Raw genomic sequence first — 22,517 nt, forward strand, 5'->3', positions numbered from 1 at the left:
GCAAAGGTAGCCCCCAAGACATGGAAGAACAGAGTCACCACAATGACTGGTTGTGTAGACCCAAGCAGACACATGTTGGCTACAGATGCAGAGAGGAGGTAGCAGAGCCCAAGGCCTGCCATGTGGGGGTGCCAGCCACTATCCTGGGAGTACAAGCAGTGGACCAGTGTGCAAGTGCAGCAAGGACGGGGATCCTGACAGCGTGGGCTCTGGACTGAGTGGTCAAGTACTTACCAGTGGTGCAGCACATCATTGATCAGATAGATAAGGTGTAGCCGCAGCTCGAAGTGTGCGCCATCAGCAGTGATGCGGTTGCGCAGGTGGCCCGCCATCAGCTCACAGTGTGGTGGGGACTTGGCATTGCTGAACATCCAGTTCTTCCCAGCCTGAGAGTCAGGCCAGGGTGAGTGGGTGATCAGTCGGGCAGGTGACGATACCCCCACCCCACACTGAGCCTCACCGAGATGGCATCCTTTGTGCAGGTGTCAATGATGGGCTGTAGCAGGTTGTCAAACTCGCTCATGTCCAGCTGTGTCTCTTCTAGCAGTTTCTGCATTTGCTGTTCCACTGCATGCGCCACAGCTGTTGTTACTTGCTCCTGGGAAAACCATGAGGGAGAGGTGGTATGAGCAGGACACTTGCACAAACACTGGTGTCTGTCTTTACACACACCAAAGCCTGTGACAGTCCATCGTCACAGCAGGCAAGACAGCCTGGCATAAGCTAACAGGAAAATGTGAACCCAAGGAGGCAGGGTGCTCATGGATCACCTAAGCAGAGCAAGGCAGGGAATAGGACTAACACATGCAGTAGGTGCCTGTGACCCTTGCACTTGGGAGCCTGAGGGAAGCTTGGGGGGATGCTATCTCAAAATCAAACCAAACCCATCCAAATACAAGCAAGTAAATAGTAGGTATTGGCCACCAAGCTGGTTTAGAGGCCAGTTCTGCTGTTTAAGACCTCACTGTCCAGACTATGACTGATGGCAAACATCCGTGCACGCTATGTGATGGTGGTAAGCAAGGAAACCGTGAGTGAAGCTGGCACTCAGGTCTGTATGTCGCCTCACCTTTCATTTCAGGTAGCTCATCCCTATAGAATTTGGCTACAGAACCAGCCTAAAAGATGGGGCCAATAATGTCCTTCCCTACTCATTAAGACTGATAGGTATGCATTCACAATGAGTACAAGTCCACTGAGTGAAGCCTGTGGATGACCCACAGACCTACTGGAAGGTGACTCCAGGGTCACTGGCAATACATGAAGGCATACCTGACGCAGGGCCAGCAGGTGCTGCTCCTGCTGCTGGAGACTCCACTGGCTCTGTTGGATGAGCTCATCCATTGATGGGGTGCCCTGGGCCGGAGTGAGGGATGCTGCGGGAGCCAGTGGAGGTTGGGGCAGAGGGGGCATGGCTGAGGTGGGCTCCAGCTCTGGGGCCTGCTGCTTGCAGATAACTAGAAAGAGATGGGCCTTGTGAGCTCAGGGAGTGCCCCAGGTTCCCCTCCGTGATCTACCTAGTTTGGCCTCCAGAGAGGACCTAATGGACCCACTGTCCACCCCATAGAGCCACCCTGCCCGAGCTTCCCTCTGTTGTGCCTGGTCTCCATGGAGACCCCCAGAGCTGCCTTCTCACTGTCCCTGGACAGGCTGAACCTATCCATCTTCCCTTCTCATGCAGGCCTGACTGAGCTACTATATACTGCAGGTTATCACCAGTGCTGGAGATGTGGCACTTCTCTCTCAAGGGTGTGTCTGTCCCATGCCACTGGATCCTAATCTCCCTTCACTCAAGACAGCCAGCATTCTGAAGATCTGGCTAGAACATACAGGGCTGGAATACCCCCAAGACCAGCCCAACCTCTTGTGGTGACCCTCCCAATTTGCAGCTTTTGGACTAGCCCTTGAACTAGCTTGAACCACCAGCAATACCCTGGTATGACAGTATACAAGGCTGGCAGTACCCAAACAAGGTGTCTGGAGAGGAGGGTCCCTACTCCCAGGTAAGACTTTAACAATATGGCCACCTTACTCTCTACTTCTGGGCCGTGCATGGTCCCAATTGAATATAGCAACACTCTCCGGGAGCCTGAGACTCATCCAAAACAAATGGCTTTTGGATAAAAGCAAAGAAAGTAGGGCTTGGGGACAGATGTCACTTAGGCTTTAATGGCACCCTACATGCCCGCCTGGTTTGAGCTCTAGATCCTATATTCCTTCGGGAAGCTCCACTTTGGAGGGTCACCAAGGGCCACTGGGCTTTCACAGACTTAGGCTTCTCAAAGTCACTGCACTAGGCTTCCCGGCCTAGTACAGCAACCCACTCATATGAGTGGAATACATACCCCTCACACTAATCAACAGCAGTGCCAACTACATGCACCCTTCCACATCACTGCTATCCATCTGCCTTTGCCTGTTTTTTGTTTGTTTGTTTTTTCCAGACAAGGTTTCTCTGTATAGCCCTGGCTGTCCTGGACCTCACTCTGTAGACCGGGCTGGCCTCGAACTCAGAAATCTGCCTGCCTCTGCCTCCCAAGTGCTGGGATTAAAGGCATGCACCACCATTGCCTGGCCTGCCTTTGCCTGTATCATACCTAGTAAAAAACTGTTCTACACCAGAGTAGGCCTCTACCACAGCAGTCAGAGTGACCTGTGAACAGCCTTGAGTGTCAATTGCTATGGAATAAGCAACACCCCACAGCTTGCATTTTTACTGTACTTTATAAACACAAGACCATGGTAGGGGTGGACTAGAATTTTTTTTTCACTAGAAAAGGTTTCTCTGTGTAGACTATCTTGGAAACTCTCTGTAGACCAAGCTAGCCTTGAACTCTGAGAACCACCTGCCTCTGCCTCCCGAGTGTGGAGATTAAAGGTGTACACCACCACACCCAGCTGACTAGTCCTTTACCACAATTCTTGCAAAGTGTGATTCTAGAACAGTCCTGGGTTTAGTTGACCTGAAGCCCTTTCTGAGCCTGGTTACTTCTAAGCAATGCTCAGAGCTCCTCAACAAAGCAGGTCCCCTCTACTGCATATCTCCCTTGTGCCAAAACCAAAACTCACTTCTTCACCTCTACCACCCTAGCCTGCCCTTGTCCCTGTCATGTTCAATATATGCTATTATAGTATGGCTGGTAGAATGTCCTCTTGCCTCCCAATCCCTAATGTGCCATAGCTTACATGTACTCTCCTTTTCCAGCTATGGTTTTAAGTCTATAGCCTGAACAACTGACTGTCCAGGGGTGGACACAGGTTTCCTGTGTAGCTCTCAGGGACATAGACTAAGGCACTGTCTAAATTCTCTTCACTTACCATTCTTTACCCATCCTCAATGGCTCTACCTTTGACCCCTCCTGCTTCCATGTTCACGATCACCACCCTTCCTAATTCCAGCTTGTCCACTAGCACACATTGTTGGAACCCGTTTCAGCCAATGTCTGCTTTAGGATGGCTATGAATTTGGTGTTCTGGGGCTAAGGAATGACCTCTCTAAACATGCACGAGGACACAGACACCCTGATGGTGATGTCAAACAGCCGACCTCTACCACAACTCAATAGTTCTACCCCACGTTGGCATATGAAAACCCCCTCAGTTCACATGTGTAGTGTCTCCTCTCTGAATATATACCTTCTTCAAGTCCCTGTGCTCCATGGGCTCAAGTCCGTCTGTCCTACAAACTTTCTAGCAATCACCCACAATACATTGCTGGAGTATAACAAAGTGTGCTTGGCATCCGAGAGGACTGTGGCTCAGCCGCTTTGCAAGTCCAGACACTTATTTCCAGTTTATTCAGAGCCTAGAGTACTACCCTAGATATGACAGATGTGAGTTCTGCACTCAGAAATCACAACATCTGCTGTTACTATCTACTCAAGGCTGGGATATGCTTGCAATCCTACCTGAAAGCTGAGGCAAGAAGGTTGCTTTGAGTTGGAAGCTAGGCTGGATAACAAACTGCCAGGCCAACCTGGGATATACAGTGTGAGGCACTCAGAGACCAGTTGTGCTTCTTCGCTCTTTTTCCTTTGTTTTTTTTTTGAAGCAGTCTATGTAGCTTGGCCTGTACTGGAACTTGTACAACAAACTGGCCACAAACTCACAGAGATCTACCTGCCTCTGCCTTCTGAGTGCTGGGATTAAAGGGGTGGTCCTGCCATGCCTGGCTCTAAACTTTTTATTTCTATTACTTTTTATCATGTTTTTCTTGATGCTCAAATCTCTTGAGTCTGAAGCCAGTCTAGTTTACAAAGTCAGGGCTACACAAAGAAACCCTGTCTCGAAAGCCAAAAAAAAAAAAAAAAAAAAAAAAAAAAAAGAAGAAGAAGAAGAGGAAAAGAAATGGAAAAAACGTTGCAAAAACTAAAGGGGAAGCTTTTTGATCTATGCGTCGGAAATGCAGAAAGCTACGGTCTCAGCCTGCAGAAAGGGCTGCACGGTTTGCACAGTTCCCACCTTCCTGCAGATCTGCAATTGCCAGACCACCCAGGGACCGCTTCCGACCCCACTCCTCCCAAAGCCCGGAGAGAGAATCTATGCTAGTCTCCTTATGACACACAGACCCAGCAGTCTATCTTGCTACAGGGCTCCGGGAAGGACAGAAGAACAGCTGCTCTGCTCTGCAGAGGAAACACGCGACTCCGAAGAAATCGGCTGCGGCGGGGGCCGCATTGAACCCCGAGGCGGCCGAGGGCCTGCGAGGGACTCACGCTGCTGCTGCTCCAGTGCCAGCTTGCACTTGTAGTAACTGTAGAACTCGCCTCCGAATAGAAACGAGAACTTAGGGTTGTCCTTCTGCTTCTCCATCGTCATTTTCTCGAACTCGGGTCCGTTGCGAGCCACAAACTGAGCGAGCTTGTCGATGACATTTCGAAGCTCCTGATCTGCAAAACGGAGGAAAAGGCGTCAGTAGGGGTAGCCCGACCTGGGGAGCAGGCCGGGGTCCTCTGGGGCAGGCCTCGGCTAGGCGATGGTGTACGGGTCCTGATTAGGGCCAAGCGCGCGCCAGGAATGCGGGGAACCACGGAGAGGCCGAGGGAGGAGCGGCGAGGCCGCAGCGCGCTCCGCCACCGGCCCGGCAACGCGGGGAGGCACGGCCGGCCGGCGGGGACACACGGGAAGAACCCAACGACCTCAGCTCAGGGACGGGCCTCACCGTCTGGCGGCATCGGCATCTCCATGGCTGCAGCCGCTGGCAACGTCCTCCGCCGCCTCACGATCGCCTACCAGCACCGGCCGCAGAAGCCGGCCGGAAGTGGCGCGAAGGGAGACGTTTACGACGGCCTCGCTGGCCGCTTCGCGCGCCATTTACGGCTGTCGCTGGGAAACACCGGAAGTGAGGACTGGAGGAGGGCGGGAAGAGACTGCGTGAGGACTCCGGAGCGCGACGGCCTAGTAAGGCGCATGCGCGGGAGTCTCTTTGCGCATGCGGCGGCGCGGCCGCTGGTCCCAGAAGCGCTGGAGCTTGTGGAGCTGCGCTGGCCGTAGTTTGGGTTTCTGCCATGTTCTTGCGTGCGTGTGTACTCCGGGCCTCTGCGTCTTTCACAGCCTTTTGCACCATCCAGAAGGCGGGATCGGCAGGTGATGGTATTGGCGAATCACACGATCCTCGCTCGGCTCCTTCTGTTCCGATCTGCTCCTTTTTGGGTAAGAATTTTGAGCATTGGAGCTCCCCAACATCACCACGTCAGACCGACGTGGAGCAAAGACTTGTCTTCTGAAGCGACTATACACGTTCTACGGAAGGAGAAGCGGAGGCTGCATCAACACCCTTCTGTTTACTTATATTGCTACTTACTCCTTGCATCAACACCCTTCTGTTTACTTACATTGCTACTTACTCCTGCTCCTTTGGACATTAGGTCTCAGAGAGCCCAAGCTGACCACTAACTCCCCAAACAGCCTTAGTCTCAGCACTTGGGAGGCAGTGGCAGACTGATCTCGAGTTCAAAACCAGTTTGGTCTACAAAGAGTTTTAGGACAGCCAGCAGTATACAGAGAAAGCCTATTTCGAAAACAAAGATTTATTTTAATTATGTGTGTGTGTGTGTGTGTCTGGTGGGTTTGTGCACGTGACTTCAGTGCCTAAGGAAGCTGGAAGAAGGCACAGGATCTCTTGTTGCTGTGCGTACAGCACTGGCATGATTTACTTTCTGAGTTTGTGCTGGTCACTCACTCATCCCTTAGTGAACCTCTGTGTCTTTGAGCCTGTTATGCCAGGATTTCCGACTTTTCCTACTTCTTTTTGCCTCATTGGCTATTCTTACTGCTGGAAGCTTCACACTATGATTATATGAGAAGGAAGGGTGAAGTTGAGCCTGGAAGGTATCCTGATCCCTGTGCCCTTCCTGTAAATCCTGTCTTGTCTGCAGGGAAGCCCCTTTATGATGTCCTAATCTTGGAGCTGCAGAGATAGCTCAGTGGTGATGTTCTTGGCATGGGAGCAGGGTCACCTGAGTTCAGGTCCAAGAATTGAGTGTAAAAGACAGACAACAGCAGCACAGGCATGTAATCCCCAAAGAATATTGTGATCTTGTAGGGACTGTTTTGTGTGGCTCACAGTAAACAGAAGCCTGATCTGCTCAACCTGTCTCCCTCATTCTCACTGGAGGCAGTTCCAGAAGATTCTTGCTGATGGTATGGGATCTCCTTTCAGAACATAGTTGCCTTCTTTCCAAAGCCCAGGCCTTATCGTCTTGATTCTGTCAGCACCCAGGCTGCCTCTGCTAATGGATGAAGGGCAATGACACCATGCTTTCCTGGGTCACAACTCTAGCTCAAGCCTGTATCTACTGAGCGCTCTGCTTCAACCAGGGTTCTGGACCAAACTAACTTACTGATAAAACTAATCCCTCCTACACCCCCACCCAGTTCCCTTCAGCAGTCCCCAAGCTCTCCATAGCTCTGTCCTGTCCCAGCTTACTCAGCCTTTTCTCCTTGACAGCGTGGGACACTGACCACCTCTCAGTCCCTCAGTAGGGACACCCAAGTATCCTGGTTTAAAACAATGGAAGTGAGGGAGGGGGTCTGGGGAGATGGCTCAGATGTTAAGAACACTGGCTATTCTTCTAGAAGACCCTAGTTTGATTCCAAGCACTCATATTTGTAGCTCAAAAATGCAGTTTCAGTACCTTAAAAACATGAGTCAAAACACAAAATTAAAAAGCAATAGGAGAGCCAGGTGGTGGTGGCATACACTAATTCCTGCACTAAGGCAGGGCAGGCAAGGCCAGCCTGGTTTACAAAGCTAGAACAGCCAGGGCTATTACAGAGAGAAACCATGTCTCAAAAAGACCAAAACAAATCAGTGAGAGGGCCAGTAGAACACTCAGAAGGTGACTGTTTTTAGAAGTTTCTTCTGTTTTATCTATTGGTGAGGGAGGTGTACCTGCTTTGGCCCATGTGCAGAAGTGAGAGGATGTGACTGACCCATGCATGGTTGATTCTTTACCACCATGGGATGAGAGTGTCCCTAAATTGACCTCAGGTCTTCAGGCTTGGCAACACGTGCCTTTAGCCAGTGAGCTACCTCAGCAGCCTGTGAGGTAGCAGCGTCACACACACACATCCACATCCATTCCCAGCCCTGCACAGGGCCTCTGCCTTCCCAGCACTGGGGTTAAAGGTACACACCCCCACACCTGGCCCCTTGATGCTTACTTCCCAGTGCACCCATCTCTTGCCACCTCCCTAATAAGTCTGGGCAACTAGGTCCTATCTAGGGAAGGTGCCCCTCAAGCCCCCTCGCAGTGGCTAACAGCTGTATTCTACCCCCAAACTCATTAAAGCCAGAAGTGGCTGACTGTTAAGTCTGTGCTGTGGGAGCTGAAACTGGGGCTCACTGGCCTCATTCCCACTGGAGCTACAATTACTGAGCTCCAGGTTCAGTGAGTAACCCTGCCTCAAAAAGTAAGATGGTAGACCTATTGGCACACCTGAGGCCAACCTCTTACCTCCACATCCATGTACAGGTCCTTGTTGTCCCCCAACTATTTATAGAGTTTTGGCTCTGGGTAAAGTGCGCTACAAAGGCATGAGGACCTGAGTTCAAATTTTTTTTTTTTTGTTTTTTTTGAGACAGGGTTTCTCCCTGTAGCCCTGGCTGTCCTTGAACTCAGAAGTCCACCTGCCTCTGCCTCCCAAGTGCTGGGATTAAAGGTGTGCGCCACCACTGCCTGGCCTGAGTTCAAATCTTTAGTACCCACATAAAAAGCCAAAGATGGTGAAGCATATTCATGCTAGAGTTGGGGAGGCAGAAGCAGGAGGAGCCATGGGGCTCACTGGCCCAGCCTCCAAGTACACAGGAGGAAACTTGGAGCTCAGCCCGAGGCTGGACTGCAGAGGTTAGCTAAGGAAGTGGGCGCCCTGACTGGCCTTGAGGATTGTAACTGGACCTGGACACTTAACAGGGACTGAATCCTGGTGCAGCATAAGCTAGCAGAACTCAGAGGTGCTATAGGAGCATCAGCAACAGTAAGTTTACACGCAAACATACACTTAGGCACATGTATGTACACACATGAAAGCACACACTCGCATGCAAATACAAAGTTTGTTTTCTCTGTAGTCCTGGCTGTCTTTGAACTACTCTGTAGACTAGGCTAGTCTCAAACTCAGAAATCCCCTCACCTCTGCCTCCCGAATGCTGGTACCAAAGGTGTGTGACACCATGCCCGGCACACTTGAAGTTTTTGTGTGGGTGTGTGCATGCCACAACACAAATGTGGAGGTCAGAGGACAACTTACAGGAGTTGGTTCTCTCCTACCATGTGGGCTCAGCAGTAATTGCCTTTACCTACTTAGCTATCTCACTCACATTATACAGAGGGCAGGGTTTCATGATGAACCTGGCCAATAGCCGGCTCTTGCCCATGATCCTGGGACCTTTACCCAACTCTCCCACTAGGATGGCAGGTGGAGCTGTATCTGCCCAGCTTTTGGGGGGCTGTGGGGATCCCAACTCTTGACTTCCATACCTGCCAGTCAAGGGCTGACCAAGCCATCTTCCCAGGCCTGGAGTTTTGACCTCTTACTCCTTGGGGGTTGTGCTGATGGGAGCACAAAGCAAGACCCTGACAAACCAGAACCAAACTCAAGCCCCTGGAGACCATCATTTATTTTTGGTAAATGCCAACCAGGAACACAGCTACTCCCACAGTACAGTCTATGACACAGGAGCCTCAAGGTGACAACGGAAAGCAAGAGCATGACAGGTTTCCTGTTTCAGACCTGAGGTTTTAGGGCTGGGGTCTGGCCATGAAGCGCCCACTGCTCAGAGTCCTCCCAACACACAGAGAAATCAAACTCCAAGTACTTTGCTGCCTTAATTCATCTGTCAAGGGAGTTTTGGGTTTCCCTAGAATAAATGAAGTAAGGTGCTGGGTATGGCAGCTCCCCCAGGCACATAGGATAAGGCTGGAGGAGTGCCTTCTATTCTGCGGCCAGTTTGGGCTAAATAGGCAGATACTATCTCAAAGAATAACTAAAAGCCCAAGTGCTCTAATAGTGAAAAGACATTCACTAAGCCTCAGTTTCCCCTTCTGTAAAATGAAGCTGGGTAGGTCAGGATCAGTGTTTTGGCTAAGCCATTTCAAAGGGTATGTGGGGACAGCAACGCAAATTTTCAAATGAACCCCAACAGAGGTGGAATGGGTCAGATCTGGAGAGGGAGAGGTGAATGTAGTGGGGGTAAGACATGAGAATAGGGCTAATGTGACTTTGAATGCACGGAAATAAACTGTGGATCAAATCTGTTTTGTTGTTTCTTATATAGCCCAGGCTGGCTTCCAGTTCACTATGTAGTCAGGTAATACACTGAATTCCTGATCCTAACTGTCTCAGCCTCCTGAGTACTAGGGTAGTATTCTGTGTATGCAGTGCTGAGGGTGGCCAGAACTTGCATGCACGCAGGTAAGCACTAGCCAGAGCTGCAGCCCCAGCTGTTCATCTTTTGATCTCAGAATCTGGTCTACCTTGATTGTCTCATCCATTCCAGTGTTCACACTTGCTGGGAGCCTATGAACAGAACTAAGTATCCCATTTATTAATTTATAAACCGTTAAGAAAAGTGAGACGGGCCTTTTTGCTCCCTGAAAAAGGAAAAATGCATTAATACACAAATTACAGGAACATCTTGGTAATCCAAAAAGACATAATTCATTCTGAGTCCAGAGCTGAGTCAGGGTCACCCACAGAGACCTCTGCAGTGACAGGTGTCTCAGGCCAGTCTTCCCCGGGAAGGAAAACCCAACAGACAGCCTTACCAAGGCACTCCTGCAGACCAGTGAGCAAGGCGGATGGGACTGTCCCGAGGCAGGCAAGCAGGAGGCTAGGGGATAAACTAACCTTCGGTATAAAACTCCAAGTAATCAAAAGCAGAGGGACCCAATGAATCAAGAGTTAAGGACTGGGGTGCCATGATGAACCTGTGAGCTCAGTTCTTAGCAATGGAGGAGGCACAAATGCTAAGAGTTGAAGGTCAGCCTGGGAAGCTTAATGAGGATGACTCCATCTGGCTGTGGTGCCCATGGTTTTAAAGCACTCAGGAGGCAGAGACAGGTATATCCCATGAATTCAAGGCCAGCCTGGTCTATATTGTGAGACCCTGTCCCAAAACCCAAAATCCCTGAGACCCATTGATACCCCAAGCTAAGCCTGATGCCCCTTCCTACCATTACCTGCTATGCCCACAATAAAACCCACAGGTTCTCCTTCAGTTGCCACACTGGCCTTGTGCTCAGATGCTTCTGCTTCATGAGTACCTAAGACAGTGGGCATGGGCCAGCAACCCCTAAACATTGTTTTTCAGAAAACCGCATTATATAGCCCCGTCTCACCTCAAACTCATGGCCATCTTCCTGCCTCAGCCCCTGGATGTATGCCACTAGGGCAGGTCCCCAAACCGATCATTTTCCTGAGACAGCCTCTTATTGAAGCCCAGGCTGGTCTGGAATTTTCCTTAATCTGCTTCCAGAGTGCTGGGAAGGTAGGCCTGTACTATGTGGCATTCTGTGGACAGAAGCTAAGGCTGCACACATGCTAGGCAGGCACTCTACCAACCAAGCCTCAAAGTGATTCTTAACAACAAAAAAAACAAGACCTGCCTGGTGTCCCATTTACTGGGGCACACTTAAAACCCTGCCACACATGTGGTCTCCTCACTGACGAGCAACACTGTACTCGGACTGTGAATACCTCCTTCTACCCCTGTGGCTGCAGCTTCAGTACCCTTCAGCATTGCCTGCTACCACTGAGCTGGGAGGGACTGGGTCCAGCAACAAACATCCCAAATTTTGAAATGAGGCAAGATGGTTTCCATCCGCTGACTAGCCATGGTGTAGTGCATGATGGGTTCCAGGCACGAAAGCTCCCATGGTCGACGAGATGCTCCCCAGGGAAACTCAGGTTCTGAGGAAACTGCCATCGCTACCACTTGGCCTTCTGTGCCATCAGAAGGGTGGGGAGCAGACAAGCTGCTCCTCTAGAGTCCAAGGGCCCCCCAGGCTCAGGGCTATGTCCTGCTTTGGCACCCACGAGGCAGAGGAAGGTCAGAGCTGAAGGGCTGATGGTCACTGTAGGTCTGCCCCGAGACAGCAGTAGCTTCAGCCAAATGCCTTGGGGGCATTCTAGAGCTCTGTAGCATTGGAGGGGACAGGTAATGCCAAGCATGTAAGCCCTCCATCCCTTAGCCTTGCTGTCCTCTTCACGATACCCCAGATGCCATCTCCTGTTGGCTTCCAGGATTGCAGACACAGAGATGCCAGTTCTAAAGAACATGTCCCTACTCTCACCAGAAGTTCAGACCAGACATCTGTAATATGCCAGGGGCAACCCTGTGCACAAATGCAGAGTGGCCTCTCAGTGCAGGTGTAAACCAGGGTCTCTCTGTGGCTCTTTTTCTGTCCCGAGTTTGTGGCTGTCCATGCTATGGTCACGTCCTGCAGCCCATCAGAGGCCAAGGACCCAGAGCTCCCCTGATAGCCTGCTGTGTGTAATGTGCTCAGTCAGGCTCCCAGAATATTCTGAAGCTGCTGGGCTCAAGAAGGGGGTGCAGAAGGCCTGACCTGGCCTACACATCATGTCGGCTGAGAGCATAGGAGTTTGGGTGGCCCTGGCGGCTGTACTGGAAATGGTCTGTGAGGAGGATATTGCGGTACTGGAAGTCACCCTGCTGGGGGAACAGTGCACCATTGTGGGGTTTTTCCATTGGGCTCCGCAAATGCTCTTTGCTGCTCAGGTCTGACGTGGAGACAGGAAGGAGATGGCGCCGGGCCTGCTGGTTCGCATCATACTTGGTCTGTATGAAGAGAGCAATGAAAAGCACAAGGGAACTTTGGGGGGCATGTCATCCCAGCTCTATGGAGGCACCAGAGTCAGGAATACAAGGCTGGCTACATAGTAAGTTTGAACCCAACCTAGGCTACATGAGATTTTAAAAACCAAACTGAAACAGAAAGGAAGAAAGGAAGGAAAAAAGAAAGAAAAGAACACCAGCAGCAAAGAGGTCACCCCAAAACCAAGGACTAGGATGCTTCTGTGGTAGAACACTTGTCTACAAGACACATGCTCTAGGCTCCATCTCCAGCACTGCATAAACTAGGGTACAGATCCAGGTATAGACACCTGTCATTCCACTCGAAGGGAGGTGGAGCAGGGGGTCACAAGCTGAAGGCCATTCTGGGCTACACAAGATTGTTCCAAAACAAGACACAAAGAAGGCTTCTGGCCCCTGCACCGATGACCCTAGAGAACAGGGTGTTGAGGCAGGAGGATAGTGAATTCTAGAGCAGCCTGTGCTTAGAATCCTACTGCCACATTGTTCTGTCTAGCACATACAACCCACTCACTCTGTAAGGTACCTCTGGAACCTACAGCCAGAAACCCCCTCCCCTCTTTTTCCCTTGGCTCCTTGTCCCGAGGCTGTGCCTGCGGGGAATGGTAGCACCCAATGCTCACCTTGTTGTACAAGAAGACACCCAGAATGGCAGTCATCATGCCCAGCACATTGGTGCTGGTCACTGGGTTGCGCAGCATGATGAGGGACACAGTGATGACCATGATCCTCTTGGTGGCGTTGGCCACCGAGTAGCTAAGTGGGCTGATGAGGTTGAGAATGCTGAAGGCGATAACATTCTGTGCAAAGTTGCAGAAGCCACTAACTGCCAAGAGCAGCAGCGTCCAGGGCCACTGAGATACATAGGTCTGTGGAGATAGACAGGAACATCAGTTGGGGAGGACGCATCTTTATTCTGCAGATTATTACCATGGGCAGCAGGTGGTTAAATTTTTTTTGAAACAGAGTCTCATGCAGTCCTGTCTGGCCTCAAACTGGTGGGCGACAGGTTTGGCAACAGGCACCTTTACCCTCAGAGCCACTTCAGCAGTTCATGCTTTATACACACGACCTCTAGCTCTCCTAATTACCACACAGCATGGTGCAGTGGTCGAGTACCATCTCTCAAGTCAGAATGCAAAGCCAGCTACCAAAGGGTGCAGAGACAGTTCAGCAGGCAAAAGCACTGGCTGCTCTTGACCAGCACTCACATGGCAGATCATAATCATCTATAATACCAGTCCAGTGGATCCAATGGCCTCTTTTGACTTTTGAGGGCACCCAGGCACACATGTTGCATGTGGACATACATGCAGGCAAAACACCCAAACATAATATAATATTTCTTTAAAAGGCCATCAAAAAATGTTTGTGTGGCAGTGTACAGTGTGTTGCAGGGATCCCACCCCTGCCTCCTAGTGTCTAAACTGTTCTCACAACTGCACAACAAGCACTTTCCCCACTGAGCCATCTCCACAGCTCGGTGGCAGAGCATTCTGAGCATGCATGAAACCATGGGTTTCAGCTCCAAACCCCACAAAAAAACAGAAGTGAAACATCAAACCAAGCCGGGCAGTGGTGGCGCACACCTTTAATCCCAGCACTTGGGAGGCAGAGGCAGGTGGATTTCTGAGTTTGAGGCCAGCCTGGTCTACAGAGTGAGTTCCAAGACAGCCAGGGCTATACAGAGAAACCCTGTCTCGACGCCCCCTCCCCCAAACAAAACAAAAACAAAAACAAAAAACCCATCAAACCAGACAAAGCCAAGGATATGGGTGACATTATCAACTTCTGCAAGAGTTGGCAGTGGTGAACAGGGCTTCTAGAGAGTGGAACCCAGCCCCAGAACACACCTATCCTCAAGACAGGTATCAGAAGAACACAAAGGCCCAGCAGGACACTGGGAGGCCCGGGGCATCAGCTTCCTCAGATCTCACTCACCCACCCTCCTAGACTGCTGCCAGTCTTCAGCCATCCTGTGGAAGCCACAAGTCCCAGTTGGCTCTTTGCTAGACATGGTGGTTAGCAGGCACGTCAGCTGGCCACCAAGGGGAGGATCTTGGAAGAAGACTCAAAAGGATGACCCGTAGAGTCCACCAAATCATATTGAGCTTCCAATCCTGGCATAGAGGACATACTTTATATTCCGGTACTCAGGAGGTGGAGACAGGGGGATCAGGAGTCTGAAGACACCCTAGGCTACCTAATACAGGACACAGATCCTGTCTCAAAAGCACTAAAGGTGGAGCTGAGCCCCAGCACCCATGTGAAAAAAATGTGGGTGCAGCTGCATGTATGCAGAGCTCCACTGCTAAAGGCAGGAAGCTTGGGTGACAGAAACTGGCGGATCTTAAAGGGGTTGGCAGCCATCCTAGGCAGTTAGTGAGATCCTACTTCAAAAAGACAAGGGGGAGCTGCTGAGGGAGAGGCAGGAGGCTGGATTCTGTTTTCCACCTGCACACCACAAGAGACACAATGCTGGTGCACACGTTCGAGAACACACTTGCGAACACGTGTGCACGCACGCGCGCGCGCACACACACACATACCCAAAGGGAAGGGAAAGAAAACTACACAGAGCAGAAACTGGACACACTTTCTGTTCCTGTAACATAGCACCCCAGTGTTTTCCTAGAGGATGGGAATTCCATATCCAAGGTGCTGGATAAAGGCTGGCTGGGGTCACCCGGGATGCTGTTCCTGGGAGCCCCACCCCGGCAACAAAAGACTTCAGCTTCTTACCTACACCCTCCCTCCCAGCCATTCCCGCCACTCCCAGCCCCTCCACACACAGTTGGGCTAAATGATGCCACTCTGTCAGGCATGTCCTGTGACTGTGACAGTCAGCTCTCTTTGGAAACAGGGTCTCATGTAGCCAAGAACACAGGCTGTCTTCAAACTTGCTGTGTAGCCAAAAATGACTGAATTCCTGACCCTCATTTTGTCTTCTGAGTGTGGTGCTGGGTGGACCCTGGACCTTGTGGGGTCAGGGCAAGCGTTGTCCTGTCATAGGTAGCCCACATCACAGTTTTGGAGATGCAGTTCAAGACCGTACAGTCCAAACCTCTTGGCAAAAGGCTCTTCTAGCAGAGGTGACTTCAGCAACAGGAAGCAGAGGCCGAGTAAAACAGGAAGAAGAGGTCCCCTCCAAGGACATGTCCCAATTCCTTACTTCCTTCTACCAAGTTGTACTTCTACCAGGTCCAACAACTGTTAGAAGGGGGCCTGTACATAGGCCTTGGAGGACAGTCACATCCAGACTGACCAGCGCTACACTAGCAAGAGCATGCACACGGGCACGCCTGTTGTGTATGTGTCTCTGTGTGTTCTCATGAGTGTGCAACATGAATGTGCTTGTGTATAAGACTGCAGTGGGCCAGCCTCTTCCCAGAACTCGAGCTCCTACAGCTGCTCAAAGGATTTAGGGTTTTAGCCCACTTGGATTCAGACTGTTGAATTAAGGACACTAAATGCTGAAATGAAGCTCTATTCTAGACAGCTGCTCCAGCAGTCTTCAATGACAATGTCACCTATGCACTCCCACCACAGACCCAAAGCACCAGGGCCAAGCACACAAAGTCTGAAACCCTGAGCCAAAATAAACATTTCCTCTCCCCATACCAATAGCCTTAGGCACTATAACAAGAGTCATAGTGCCAGAAAGCTGACTGACACAGGACAGCAGGAGCCCTGGCTCTCAGGCTGATATTCAGAGACCAACTTCTCCCTCCCACATATGCTCCTGTCACGGTCACGTGGTATGACAGGATGTGGCAGGAACCCCAGAAAGAACCCACTCCATGCTGGACATTCAGTCTCCAGAACTGAGAGCTAAAGATTCCTATTTTCTTACAGCTCAGGTCAGGACTAACGCCTCAGGTACCCTGTTACAGGAACAGAAAATAGACTGGCACCAATGCCCAAAGAATGCCTCAGGATGAACAAGAGGGCTACAGCTTCCAACTGAGCACATGCTGAGGAAGCTGGCAAAGGCACACCCATGTCTCAGCAGTCCCAACTCACCAGGTCACTGCTGACCAGGAAGGTGGAGAGGTCCACCAGAACCCACGTAGGGATCATGAAGAACACAGCATGGCAGCCCAGGATGTTGAGCAGCCGCAGGTGGTGGATCCTGGAGTCCCTCAACACCTGGAAGGAGAGTGCCTTGTTAGCGCTGTTGACACTCCAGCAATAAGGTCTGGGTTTCCAGTTCCAACCTGAGACTGGAATCAGACATCTTAGCTCAGGCATCAGACCAGCTGGCTTGCTTATAAAGGAACACACAGCCATGCCTAGACAAAGCGCTCTGTCCTGTGGATGAGAAGCTGACAGAGAAAAACCAGAACCAACCCAATAACATGCTGGGGAGGGGATAGTGACCCAGGTACTCTGAAACCCCGACCCGCCTTTTTTTTTTTTTTTTTTTTTTTTTTTTTTTTTTTTGCATTTGTTTTTGGAATAGGGTCTTGCTCTGTAGCCCAGGCTGGTCTGGCACTCAGCGGAAACCTGTCTCATCCCAAATATGCTCATGACAGGCAGTTGCCTCATACCTAACTGAAATCCCTGTGAATGGAATCTAGATTGGTTTAACCTGTCTGAACACTACCAGGCAACACCAGAAACAGATCCTACTCCGAAACCATAGACTTCAGGCCTACCGCAGGAGGATGCCCCCGTCAACAGCATGCTCAGCAACATGCCATAAGAAATACATTTTTCTGTATTTCTTATGACAAGTGGACCCACAGAGCTGAAGGTCGTGCTGAGCCTTAGTCATGACTGAGAGCTCTGCACTGAGGTGACAGCAGCAGCCAATGCACACGGCCAGACAAGACAGGGTCAATGAGCACAACTCAGTTTGACGGCTGGGTCAGCACACGCAAGGCCCTGGGAAGGAAAGGAGGCACAAGGACCCACACAGAAACTGGCCATGACATCACATCTGTAATGCAAGCAGATCCAGGGGGCTCATGGGACATGAACAGGTTGGGTTCCAGGTTTAGTGGGAAATAATATGGAGGGTCACTGGGTAAAGGCCTGTAAAGACTTTCCACCAAGCATGATGACCTCAGTTAAGGCCCCACATTATTCCTGTAAATTGTCCTCTGAGCACCACACCGAGGCCATGGCAAGTGCCCTTGCACACACACAGTACGAATATAAATAAAATATAGTGAGAAAACTTATTAAAGAAAGAGAACAGGAGATAGCAGAGTAGGTTAGGTTAGGGTTAGCTTTCAAAACAAAACAAGGGACAAAGACCCAGGCAGACAGTAGGCATAGGAAGGTCAGCTCTGGCCAGTCTGCTTGAAGCCGCTGCCCTCAGGCAACCTGCGCCAGGGACAGGGCCAACACACCTTTTTGGAGAAGATGTTCTGAAGGGAGAAGCATAGCGTGGCTGCCAGGGCGCTGACCAGCCCCCACACGTCGAAGGACAGCTCTGTGACAGTGGCTAGCAGGACTCCGCTGATGATGGGGACCAGTGACAGGTATACCTGCAGGAGGTCAGAGGGGCTCAGGTGGGCTAGGGCTATCCCCCATTCAGGACTGCAGGAAAGCTCGGGGCCCCGTACTCTACCCGGGAGACCGCACCTTCTACCCTGGAAAATGCTGCCTGCATCTCACATGGTGCTTCATGCCCAGCATTCTAGCACTCAGAAAGCTGAGGCAGGAGGATCACTAAGAGTCTCAGGTCTGGGGCTGGTGAGGTGGCTAAAAGATAAAGACACTTGCCACTAAGCCTAACAACCCGAGCTTGATGCCCAGGACCCACATGGTAGAAGGAGAGAGCTGACTCTCCCACAACCATCCTCTAATGGCCACACACAGGCACAGACACACGTGTACACAGGAAAGTAAATAAATAAATGGAAAAATGGGAAATGATGCTAGCCTGAGTTATTTTAACTCCTGTATTGACCAAAAAACCAAACAACAACCAAACAAAACCTAACAAGGCAAAAAGCCAAGAGGATTTCCAGTCTCAGGCCAGCCTGGGCTACACAGTGACATTTTGTATCAAAAACCCAATCAGAGGACCAGCTAGTTGACTCAGCTGGTAAAGTCCTCCAAGAGTGACTTGAGTTTAATCTCCCAGACTCCTTGGTGGAAAGAGAGAGAACCAACGTGTGCAAGTTGTCCTCTGACCTCCGTGTGTAGCCACATACCCACAAAACAATAAACATAGAAACAAAGCAGCATTCAGGAGCAAAAGAGCAGTGGCGGCTGGGACTTGAATTCCTGGCCATAGCCCACTTTCTTTCTCCTACATCTTCCCGAGAACAGGGATTCCCAGCCTGACGTATCTGCCTTGCAGGGCAAGTCGCCCAAGAGGGCCAATCTCCAGATCCTACACTTGTGAGGCCCTGAGCCAGGTACAATATCCCCAGTGACCAGGAAAACTGATAAACACAAGGTGTGCTATCAGGTGACACACCTGGATCCCTCCCCAGCAACTCTGACCCCCCAGGAGGCTAGTCCAACCTGATATCATCCTGGCAAGGACTGCAGAGTACAGACAGGGCTCACCAGGATAAAGTCGGGCCTGAGGATAAAACTCAGCCAGAGGTGGCCCAGTTTCTGCACTGATCCAGGTGCATCAATTATAGGACACAGGAAAGTGAGCACTTGTACAAGGTGAGATGGCTCCCAACTGAACATTGGCAGCCCTACTGCACAGGACACAGTGAGCCTGATTCTTGCTCTTTAGCCCCAGGCCAGAAAATACCCTGGCCTGGCACCTTCCCTAGGCAGCTCTGAGCTCTGAGTGCTGTATATGATCTATGTCCAGATAATCACAACTCAAGGTTCCTTGGTTCAAAACAGGGGTTGACCCCTGGGCCTTTGAGTTCTTAGCAAGGGCTCTACACTGAGCTACAACCCCCTCCCCCTTTTTTCTCTTTCTTCCTATTAATTAATTTTGAGACAGGGTCTCTCTACAGAGTCTTGGAACTCACCATGTGGACCAGGCTGGCTTCCAACTCAGAGATCCTCCTGCCTCGGCCTCCAGAGTGCTGTGTTAAAGGTGTGTGCCACCATGTCCAACTCTGTAGATAAGGCTGGCCTAGAACTCATCCTCTTGCCTCTGCCTCTTGTGTGCTGGGATGACAGGCCCATGGCACCATGCCAGGCTTTGTAAAGTTTTAGTTTCTACAAACTGGCTAGATTCTGCCATGGTCAAACTCATTTGGCCCAGCATCTCACATCAGATCCAGACAACCATTCTTTCTGGTGACAGGAAAACTAGGACATGACAGTTCAACAGGTAAGGTCGTCACGGCCAAGCCTGACACAACTTGAATCTGATCCCAGGTATCCACAAGGTGAAAACTGTCCTCTGACTTCCATACACGTGGCAAGGCACAACATACACACATAGATAAACATAAAAAATAAAATAGGAGAAGGAAAACTTGTCCCAACTTAATTTGTTTGTTGGTGACTTGCTAAAATGGAACCAAACAGACATCACCTACCAGCAATCCCAGAGAAGGGATCAAAACAGAAAAGAACAGTGGACCCCAGAGGGATGCGGCGCTCAGGGACAACTAGCAAGAGATTAGTTGGTGATATCTCCCCTTCACACACACACACACACACCTGCTGTCTGAAAGGTGAGTGCGGGATGCTAGGTGCGGCCACGGGAGGCTGACACCTTGACTTCCTTATTTGACAGGAAGCCATAGGATGCCACGGTCCAACCACGTCATCAACCTGGTCAGCTACTGGGAATCCCGCCTAGCCCGGGGCTTCTGCCAGGGTTACCTTGGTACTCTGTTTCTCCTTCATGATGATGCGGGACAGGAGGACCACCCAGATGGGCATGGTGGCCTTGACTGCAAGAGAGGAAAGGCACTCAGTGGGCAGTCCCAGCAACCTGCACACACGACCCCCGGACCTTCTTTCTGTAAGGCTTCCTCCCGATCCCAATAGCTGGAGTCAATTCTGCTAGGCGCTCGGTAAACTCCTCAGACCTTTTCCAACCTGAGAATCCGCCGCGCCTTGGTGGCGTCTCAGTCAGGCGGCCCGCGCACTCGTACCCATACTTCGAAGCCCCAGACAGCGCACCCAGCCGGCGTCAGCACCTACCGGTGTGCGCGTAGGAGACCGGCACCTTCCAGATGCTGACGTGCGCCGACACCGACGCAAAGTACTTGCCAAAGGCAAGCGGCAGCACGTAACGCGGATAGAAGCGCGGCGGCAGCAGCGGGCCGGACGCCGGATGCGGGCCGGGTCCCGCGCCCGACACGGGCGGTGCGGGCGGCACGCGCCAGGCGCGCAGCAGCGGCGGCAGCCCCGCGCACAGCGCTAGGATGTGGCACAGCGACACGGTGACCGGGAACGGGAAGGCGCTCAAAATCACCTTGTTGACCACGTTCCCCCCCGCGCTCAGCGCGTACCAGAGTAGACACAGCACCGCCACCCGCGCGCCCTCGCGCGCCCCGCCGCCGCCGCCGCCCGCGCCCGGGACCCCCGCGCCCGCGCCGGGACCCGCGGCCGCCGCCGCCGCCATCCTGCCCGAGCGGCCGCCCCTTCCCGCCGGACGACCGCCGGACGCGGGCTGGGGGCGGGACAGCCCTGGCGGGCGCGCCGGCAGACACCGCCCACCATTGGCCCCTGGCCCCGTGCGTCATCGCCGCTCGCCATTGGCCACCGCCCGTGCGTCATCGTCGCGCGTCCGCCGACGCGCCCGCACCCACGTCTTCGGCGCGGGCTCCACCCTCGCTTGAACGCCTTCCGGAAGGGGGCGGGGGCGGGGGCGGGGCCGAGCCGGAGCCCGGGAGGCGGGCCGTGGGGCCCGCGCTTGTGATCGGCGCGCTCGGTTCTCTCCGGTGCCGGGCGACGCGGACCCGCCCACTCGAGCCTGTGGGAGCGGCGTGCCTGGGGCGCTGACAGGGCTAAGATCTTTTAGAAGAGAAACCAATTGTGGTAAGCCTTCTGGACGACGCCGGGTCCTCGGAAGCTGTATGGTAGGTGTCAGTTTCCCCCTCAGCGACCAACAGAGACACACCCAGGGCTAAGCGCCTCCTGCGACTGTGTCTGAAGAGCTCTGCTGACCGGTAACGATGCCGGCGGGCGGAAGGCTGCTGGCAGAAACACGAAGGCAGGACAAGACTTCAGCACCATGATCCTAGACTACAAAACTCGATTCCGAACATCGTGTGCTTTTAAGTGTTTGTGGGAGAAGAGGTGTTCGCGTTCCTTAAAATAATGTATTCATTTGTGGAGGCGGGCTGGAGTGTGTGTACACATAGGGGGAGGTCAGACGACTCGAGTCTGTTGTCTCCTACCATATGCATCCAGGGAACCAAAGTAACTCTGGCAGCTAGCGTTTATTCGCGTTTATCTTCTGAGCCATCTCGCCGATTTCAATATTCTCATTCATTCTCCCTCTCCCTGTTTTCTTCTTCTTCTTTTTTTTCGAGACAGTGTTTCTCTGTGTAGTCCTGGCTGTCCTGGAACTCACTCTGTAGACCAGGCTGGCCTCGAACTCAGAAATCTGCCTGCCTCTGCCTCCCAAGTGCTGGGATTAAAGGCGTGCGCCACCAACTGCCCTGCTCAATATTCACCTTTATAGTGTCTCCTTGAATGTTAGGGTGTCTTTCTACCTCACCCGTGGTTTTTTTTTTTTCTGTTTTATTTTTCTCTCTGTAACAGATCCCTGGCTGTCCTGAACTCGATTTGTAGATTAGGCTGGCCTCGAACTCAGATCTGCCTGCCTCTGCCTCCCGAGCACCATTCCTAGCCACTCACCTGTTCTTGAAGGTAGAGTGTGTACCCTGGGGTTTGCTGGTTACTCAGCACAGGTGTGGCAGTCCTTGTGGGTTGGGATCTGAGTAGTAAATGGCCTGGTCTCAAAGCAGGAGTCAAAGAATCCGGTGATAGGACACTGAGCTCTGTACCCTAAGGCCCTCCAACTTGGTGCACAGCCTTTGTCACAAACTAAACACAAGAGAGGAATTCGGATCTTTGGACAGAGCAGTGTCAGATGGCCCCTCTGACGTGTTTTGGTCGCTTTTCTTTCTTATGTGATTTGGCAACTCTGTGGAAGCCTTTTCGTTTCACAACAGATACATGTGCTCCGGAGTGAACACTGGCTCAGGGCCACCCAGCTGGGGTTTCACCTCCTCAAATGGCCCTGTAATGGGAGTGGGGCCATTCTGCAACAAACTAGAAATTC

General features: G+C 51.8%; 2 protein-coding genes across 3 annotated transcripts in view; both read right to left on the reverse strand.

Moving 5' to 3' along the window:
- The window catches only part of Cherp (calcium homeostasis endoplasmic reticulum protein), a 14,228-nt gene extending 8,891 nt beyond the window's left edge, over positions 1-5,337 (reverse strand). For both annotated transcript variants that reach the window (XM_031340293.1, XM_031340292.1), the window contains exons 1-5: positions 5,162-5,337; positions 4,716-4,889; positions 1,273-1,457; positions 461-598; positions 235-386 (exon numbers count right to left, since the gene is read on the reverse strand). In XM_031340293.1, coding sequence (XP_031196153.1) covers positions 235-386; positions 461-598; positions 1,273-1,457; positions 4,716-4,889; positions 5,162-5,186 — 674 coding nt within the window. In that variant the 5' untranslated portion in view covers positions 5,187-5,337. The remainder of the gene's footprint in view (positions 1-234; positions 387-460; positions 599-1,272; positions 1,458-4,715; positions 4,890-5,161) is intronic.
- A 3,766-nt stretch (positions 5,338-9,103) lies between these two features.
- Slc35e1 (solute carrier family 35 member E1) lies at positions 9,104-20,849 on the reverse strand. Its single transcript, XM_031340300.1, has 6 exons — positions 20,426-20,849; positions 20,102-20,172; positions 17,695-17,832; positions 16,361-16,486; positions 12,961-13,206; positions 9,104-12,301 (listed from the first exon to the last, which is right to left on the reverse strand). Exons 1-6 carry the CDS (start codon positions 20,847-20,849, stop codon positions 12,074-12,076), a joined length of 1,233 nt encoding a protein of 410 aa, XP_031196160.1. The 3' UTR covers positions 9,104-12,073.
- Between the last annotated feature and the right edge of the window lie 1,668 nt (positions 20,850-22,517).

The sequence above is a fragment of the Mastomys coucha genome, unplaced genomic scaffold, assembly GCF_008632895.1.
Source record: "Mastomys coucha isolate ucsf_1 unplaced genomic scaffold, UCSF_Mcou_1 pScaffold22, whole genome shotgun sequence".
Lineage (NCBI taxonomy): Eukaryota > Metazoa > Chordata > Mammalia > Rodentia > Muridae > Mastomys > Mastomys coucha.